Here is a 7,554-nt window from a genome sequence, read left to right on the forward strand (position 1 = left end):
TCGAGGCCAGCCTGGTCTACAGAGTGAGTTCCAGGACAGCCAGGGCTACACAGAGAAACCCTGTCTCGAAAAACCAACCAACCAACCAAAAAAAAAAAAAAAAGCAAGATACTCAATTTAGAGAGAGGAAAATGGTTTCAGTATTTCTTTTTCAAAATATGTGAAAGAATTTATTCTTTAATATAATAAGCTAAAAATAATAATTTAATATTAAGTAGAAAATGCTAGAGAGTCAGAAGCCAGTTTTCCAAGAGGACACTAATATATATATATATATACACACACACATACACACACATACACACATACACATACACACATACATGGAATTGATAGATTCATTACTATATAGATACAATGCATGTATACATAAATTAGGAGATAGATAGTTAGATAGTAGATAGGCACAGACAGACAGGCAGACAGACAGAGGTACACTGGTGTTCATGAGGAAAGAATGATAAATAGCAAGAACTATTACTAACATCTAAGAAAAGGTTTTTATTACTGCCAAATAGAGGCCTCTTATGGCCAGTGTGAGCAATGGGTTGATGGCACTTGTCCTGGGCCTCCAATCAGATGATGCACAGGATGGGTGGTGAGGCAGGGCCAGGCAAATTCCACATATGAGGAGGAAGCCACAGGAAGGAGGGATTGGCAGTCTGTAGGGAGGAAATAGTAGCGTCAGATCCTACCCATCTCAGGGCCTCTTACCTTGGTCCAAGTCTCCCAACAGTGCAGTGCCAGATGGGTTAGGGCTGGAGTGGCACTAAGGCTAATGACAGGGCCAGGGGCAGGAAAGAGCAGAAGTGAGAATGGGAGTAACACCATGCAGGGCTCAGGGCAGCTTGGATTTCTCCCCCACTAATTTATTCACTATGGGTGTATATGTGTGTGTGCAAATGCATGCCTGCATGTGCACAAGAAGCAGAGCTTGGGCTTACACACACACACACACACATATTAATTTATCCACTATTTGTGTGTTCAATGCATTTATGCACACAAACATGAGCCACAGCACACATGTGGAGCTCAGAGGACAACTTGTTGGAGTTGATTCTCTCTGTCTACCATGTGAGCTTCTGGGATCAAATTCAGCTCATTGGGCTCAGTAAGGAGCGCTTTTACTTGCTGAGTCATCTCACTGGCACCCGAGCTGGGCTTATTGGTCCTAGAGACATCTCAAAGTCTCTGAGGCTGAGACAATTGCCTACGGGTATACATACACACTCAGATCTCAATACCATTTCCTTTACCATCTGCAGGGACCAGATCTACTGTAGATTCCCCAGCTTTAAAAGTGATCCAAGGAATGAGGGAAGCTGTTTTGAGAGATTCCTTTGGTATCCCCAACTGGAGAACCAGGCCCTCCACAGAAAAGGAGCCAGCTATCCCATCCCTCACCCTGTAAGACTGAGACCCGTTCTTAATTCTTACCCCAGTAGGGTTGGAGATAGGCCTGGGATGAGGTGTCACTGGAACACCTGCCTGGTGCTGTCCCACAGCATAGCTGACAGAAGGAAGGACTCAATGATTCCAGCTCAGGCAAGGCAGCTGAGGGTACACTGCCGGGGGACTGCTTGAGAAAGCAAGAGGACACCCTCAACTTCTAGTGAGCCTCCCTATTTGGAAAGCCTCGGTAAGAGGACTGAATGACCCACAAGACCACCTGCCTCATCCCCGGACAGTGTCCTACACCCCAGAATAGGATGCCATTCACACAGGAGTCCAGGGGATAGCACTTTGCAGAAATTCACCACGCAAGTGTTGGCTGTCCATGGGTTTTACCTATGCCTTCACCAGAAGTAGGAGAGGCCATGAGATATCAGTCTTCCCAGCTCATAAACTGCCCCTCTCCTCCCAAGTACCTGTGCAGAGATGATCCCTGGAGAATTTTTTGGTACCGTCAGGTCCTGGGAAGCACCTATAAGGTGAAGGTGAATCCACTCAGAGGAAGAAATAGGTAAGGGGACCTGGGCTGTGGTAAAAGACAGAGGTCCCAGGAAAGGTTACAACTTCTTGCAGAGTTTAGAAGAGGCAGATGTCACAAACTTAGACTGTCTTCTTCCCAAAATGGGGCCCTGGGAAACTAGAAATAATGATTAAGTCCAAGGGATGATTCTGGGGACAGAGCAGCCTTTAAGAACAGGATCTGTGTGTGCCCAGGATCGAGCACAGAGCCAGACACATGAGGAGTGCTATGTAAATATGGATGGATGGATGGATGGGTGGATAGACAGACAGACAGACAGTTGATAGATGTAGATGGATGGATGGATGGATGGATGGATGGATGGATGGATGGATGGATGGATGGATGTGCACAGAAATCACCTGGCAGCTGTGTTTCCCATTTCAGCTTCTCTTGCCTGCGCCATTTGGCTCTTCTGTTAGAAAACCAAACCTGAGAAAGAACGGGGACTGTCACTAGCTGTGTTTTCAGCCACCTGGCACCAGCTGCTCTTACCATGTGTCCCTGGCCTGGACACAGAAAGTAGAGCTTTCCTCCATTCTCACACCCTCACCCCCTGGCTCGGGCCGTTGCTCTCTGTCCTTTTCCTCACCAAAAAGGCTTGTGTTGGGGGGGGGGGGAAGAGGAGAGAGTAATTGACAGAAAGCAAGGAGGATTTCTCTCTCTCTCTCTCTCTCTCTCTCTCTCTGACAAGTTTTTCACCCTCTTGCTGCCACCTCTACCTCCACAGACCTAAAGCCCTGATCACCTGGTCAGTATACATTCTTCTCCTTTACAGACCCCTCACACTGTGTCCCAGTGCTCACTCACCCTCACCGTGTCTTCAGGCAGAGAGGTGGCAGCAGCCAGCTTCCCACGGGCCACTGAATCTGGATACTGCCCACGCTGAAACTCTGTAGAGACAGAGGCTCTCACAGTGAGGGTAAGGGAAGGAGTAAGGTATGGTCTCCTTGTCAGTCCCTACTCCCTACTTCTTAAAAGCCTAAATAACCCATCTTCCCAAGGTCAAGCCACCCACAGCCTGGACCCTGTCAGCCTTCACCCATAAGTCTCAAGACTGTTGCCTTGTCACCATATCAGCAGCATCTTTCCCACTGTCTACCCAAGCCCAGCACCTTTCTCCAGTGCCTCGGCTTGTCCCGGGGAGAAGATAGTCCGATTCCTGTGGCTGGTTCCTGGGTGGGGACCTCGGGGAGCCCCACAGTTACTGTGGGGACTTGGAAGAACCGGAGCCAACACAGCTGCAAAAGAGGACAATGTCTTAGGGCCTTTGTGGAGCTGACCTTTCTGGTTACACAGGGTCTCTCATGTGATAACAGCACAGGCACAGAAGCAGAGCAGAGCCAGCAGGATATGAAGTTCCTTGGCATTGGCTATTCAGTGTAGTCAGTAGCATGGCACTACTTAGGGAAAAATAGAGTTGCTCCAGGTTTGAACGACCCCATAGAACATGGAGGAAGTTCTGAGAAGCTAAGTAGGAAGCAGAGGAAGGGTACGAAAGGCCCAGCCTAGCCTAGCTCTTAGCAGAGACTGAATCTAGGAGTTAGGGGATGTAGGCCCTGCCCAAAACATGTCAACAACTGGCTGACATCTGAGAAAATAATTTCATTTTCCTGAACTTCCATAGTCTACCAAGAGATAATAAAGGCACATGCTGGACCCTTCTTAAGGGATCGTTGAGAGGGTGATTCACAAAACAATGAGAACTCATGATTGGCAGAAGGAAGAACTATAAAATGCTAAGAAATTCGGCTCTGATTATCTCTGGCGACAACTCTAAGACCCACCTGGTGATCTGAGTTGAGTCCAGTGCAACCTCTGGTCTTCCTGTAGTGCCCGAAGGACTCGATTGATAGAGGACACCTGGGGTGTTGGGATACACATTGGGAAGATGGGACATAGGCCTAGGATTGCATCCTATAGAGATCCTTTCCCCTCTACTCACCATCCCCAGAGTAGCAGCTTGAAGCACTCCCCTGTCCCATACCTCCTCCTCAGCTCCCTGACCACCATCACATTTCAGAAGAGAAATTTATGAATCAAAGGATAATTCCAACTTCCCTTAACTCCAGCTTGAGATACCCAAATTGCTAAGGAAAGGGGGATCTTCTCCCCCAGATTTGCAAACCCCAGGGTAGGGAGAGGGCACTTACACTGGGAGCCTTGTCCTGGGTACAAAGCCCTTCAGCACAAAGCTGGCGTTGGATCTCCCAGGCAAAAAGAGCAGGGTACTCATCCTTTAGCTGGGCAATTCGAGCCACCACAGCAGGCGTGGCCAGGCGTGGTTTGCTTCCCCCAGTACACTTGGGTTCCAAGACACCTGTGCGGTAGTAGCGTCCTAGGATCTTGCTCACACAGCCATTAGATACCTGAGTGTGGTGAGAAGTAAGAACAGGACACAGAAGCTATGATGGGCAGAAGGTAAGAGAGCCTTCCCGGGACAGAAGGAAGCTACAAAGCAAAGTGAGCCTTGCTGAACCAAGCCATAGAATTGAGAGGTTCATCTCATCGTTGGGCACCTAAAACTCCCCCTTCCCACCTCTAAGAGGGTCTTCTAGGAGGGAACCCTGCGAGTCCAACCCCAAGCTGCTGCCTTAAGAGAGGTCCTTGATGCCTGGTTCTTGTCTCCATCACCAAGTAATGGGTTTGGCACTACCTTAAGGCTCCGTGAAATGTCACAGGGTCGCATCCCTCTTATTGCTAGCTGCACAATCTGCTGCCTGGTGTCCAGAGGAAGGGGCCGGCCATTCACAAAGAGTCCCCCCAGCTGATTCACACTGCTGAGTCCTAGGTATGAGAGATAAGTGTCAACACACTGCCTCTGTCCAGGTTCCCACCCACTGTGGCAGAAGGTTTCTCTGGTCTTGCAGCCTGGTCAGCCACCATACAGTATGACTTTTTTCTGAGACTATGCCCACCTTTTTCCAGGGTCCCCAGAACAAACCACTTTTTGGGGGGAGTTGGTTATCTCCTAATCCAACAGGTAGCAGAGTAAAGCATAGAGGGAGAAACTGGAGAAAAATTAGCTTAGGGCACTGGCTAAGGACAAATGACATTGTGTTGGTGGAAGCCAAGACCCAAGGGCAGTGTTCTATCTCTGAACCATTCTATCCTCTTTCAACTTCTCCCAGACCTCTTACCGTCCTGCTGCATGCTTCACACTGGTACTCCTCACAGAAGGACAGGAAGCCAACTGGCAAACTGAAAACGGGGAGCTCCTTCTGGAAGTTTCTCTTTGGGGCTGGTACTGCAACAATAGAGGGTTACATGTGGCCTCTGGAAATGGTCATGGGATGGAATGTTCATGACAGGGTGTCTGTAGGCTGGCTAACACTAAAGCATTAATGTATCCTTAAGTTCTCATGCACTGACATCACAGAGTCAGCTGAGGATTGGATCTTTTTCGATATCCTGATAAGGAAGTGGAAGGGGTGTAGAAACTAATCCCCCATCTATCTGTTAAAGAGGGACAGAGAAGCAGAAGGGACCATTCTTCTCAGTCCTCAGGATTTTTCTTCCTCAAGTGGACAACTTGACATCTGGCCCATGATAAGCCTTCTCAGTCCCTGGTTGACACTCTTGAGCCAGAGACTCTGGTTCTCGAGTTCAGGTTTCACTGTTGGACAGTCCCGAGTCCAGTTCTCCCAAGTACCAGTCAAACACTTTCTTCAAAGCACTTCAAGGAAATCCAGACTCTTGTTTTCTGTGTTCTCCAGGAAACTCTTGGGGGCAGAATTTGGGGCTTAGCTCTACCTCAGGTCCTGGGCATTGGTCCCACCCATTGGAAAGAGATACATAAAGCCTAAGGTGATGGCTTCTCCTAGGACACACACCTCCTAGCAGTTTCTAAAGTCACTGGAGCTGTTGATTCTCTTGAACATTGAAGAAGTCTAGATATCACAGTGAAATTTCATTTTCAAGGGCTACCTTCCAGACATTGCATATTTTGCTAACATTTCCTAACAGCATTTTGAAAGAAAGGGATGCTGTCTGTTTATGGGAGCCGAAGCCATCTTGAGCACAAGAGAGTCTGCGCAGCAGCCGCCACAGTCATGTCTTTTCTGCTTTCATCAGCAACTAAGAGGAGTTGAAGCTGTATCCCTTCATGCCTGGAATCTTGGCAGAGCTGTAGGTAACTCCAGGGGACAGCTTTATCCATGGAGCTTTCCTGAAATAACTACGCTGTCTTGGCTCAGTTAACTCCACAGCAATTACTTAGTGAATAGGGCATTAAACACGAGAACATTTGTTGGTTTGGAAAGAAGTGAGAAAGAAGAAAAAAAGAGACAGAGGCAAGCTTAGCGTGCTGAGCATGTAGAGTTGATAGGACTCCTTGATAGGACTCTTTCCTTTTCAATGTACAAGGAAGAGGAAACTATCAGAAATGAAACACCAAGACTCCAGAGCCCATTGAATCTAGTAACTAAAGTGCCTATTATTTGTTTGTTTTTAAGCATCTAGAGACTTGCCCCTTTCATCTCTTAGCATTCCAGAAACTCAGTAAGAAAGTTGAATTTTTTTCTAAAAAAAAAAAAAAAGGCATCGTTTGGGGTTAACATAAATCAAGCCCACCCTCTCAGAGAATAAAGCTCCAGGTTCAGAAGCCCATTGCTGCTAGAGGTCAGCATCTCTGGCTACTGAGCATGAGATTCTATTTCCATGTTCCCATTCCTGCTTCATACTTGCTATTAAAGAAATGGAGAGAGGAAGGTTGTGCTGGGAATGTGAAGGGTAGGGGATGCAGGACTAGACTACCAGCCTAGTCCCGAATCCTTCACAAGGGTTTATCTTCCCAAGTAACCAAGGGTCAAAGTCACTGTGAAACACAGGTTCAATATCCAAATCTAAAACAAAACAAAACAAAAAACCCTCCAAACCCCAATGAACCATGCCCACAAACAGAAACTCACAGAAACCCTGTTTCCAGTAGCCTCCCACATGGCATCAGTATACATGATAACTTATCAGAAAAAAAGCCTGACACTCAATAGATGAGAAAATAGGTTAAGGAGTTGGAAGAGCAGGAAAGTGCATAGCTGTAAAGACAGAGGAGGGAGAAAGTTGAGTCTGGCCACACAAAGGCATGGGGATAGTATGGGAGACAGAGCAGACAATGAGCCTGCTGGTGAGCTACCTGGATGGAGGAAAAGAGGTGGGAATTCCAGGAAGAGGTCTCAGGGTCCTGTGCAGGATCCAGGGGTTGCTGGTGGTCTGGTCTTGTAACAGCCTCCAGCTGCTTCAGTCCTGCCAGGGGGTCCAGAGCTTCACAGAGCCTTCACTCAGGAGCAGAGGGCAGCCTTCTGGGAGTAGCCAGTGATGTCACAGGCCATGAGCAGAAGAGGAGGAGAAGGAGGAGGAGGAGGAGGAGGAGGAGGAGGAGGAGGAAAGTGTGCATGGGGCTAGCTGACACTGGCCCTGAGGCAGGGTAACCCACAGCCAGTGACCGTCTGTGTCCTTCTGTGGGGCTTCAGAGTCCACTTTGTGGCTCTACCCTGAAGGAAGTATAGAGGCATTCAGACAGGCTCTCTCAATCCAGAATGTACCCAAGCATGAGCCAGTGCTCTTGGAAGGAATGAGGA

General features: G+C 48.1%; 1 protein-coding gene across 3 annotated transcripts; it reads right to left on the reverse strand.

Moving 5' to 3' along the window:
- Positions 1–481: 481 nt before the first annotated feature.
- Pax4 (paired box 4) lies at positions 482–7,278 on the reverse strand. Of its 3 annotated transcripts, none has more exons than XM_021165268.1 (11): positions 7,110–7,278; positions 5,116–5,222; positions 4,632–4,762; positions 4,129–4,344; positions 3,763–3,838; positions 3,091–3,216; positions 2,786–2,868; positions 2,338–2,407; positions 1,872–1,888; positions 1,441–1,579; positions 482–662 (listed from the first exon to the last, which is right to left on the reverse strand). In XM_021165268.1, exons 2-11 carry the CDS (start codon positions 5,126–5,128, stop codon positions 526–528), a joined length of 1,008 nt encoding a protein of 335 aa, XP_021020927.1. In that variant the 5' UTR covers positions 5,129–5,222; positions 7,110–7,278; the 3' UTR covers positions 482–525. The 3 variants fall into 3 exon arrangements, with proteins under 3 accessions (XP_021020927.1, XP_021020926.1, XP_021020925.1); XM_021165267.1 differs by having other exon boundaries at positions 1,441–1,582; XM_021165266.1 differs by having other exon boundaries at positions 1,441–1,582; positions 1,872–1,927.
- Positions 7,279–7,554: the final 276 nt, after the last annotated feature.

This window comes from Mus caroli, chromosome 6, assembly GCF_900094665.2.
Source record: "Mus caroli chromosome 6, CAROLI_EIJ_v1.1, whole genome shotgun sequence".
Classification (NCBI taxonomy): Eukaryota; Metazoa; Chordata; class Mammalia; order Rodentia; family Muridae; genus Mus; species Mus caroli.

Coding starts and splice junctions, on each gene's coding strand:
- Pax4 (XM_021165266.1), bottom strand. Junction 4,345..4,631: donor ACATTTCACGGAGCCTTAAG/GTAGTGCCAAAC, acceptor CACCACACTCAG/GTATCTAATGGCTGTGTGAG. Junction 1,583..1,871: donor CAGGGATCATCTCTGCACAG/GTACTTGGGAGG, acceptor TGCTTTCTCAAG/CAGTCCCCCGGCAGTGTACC.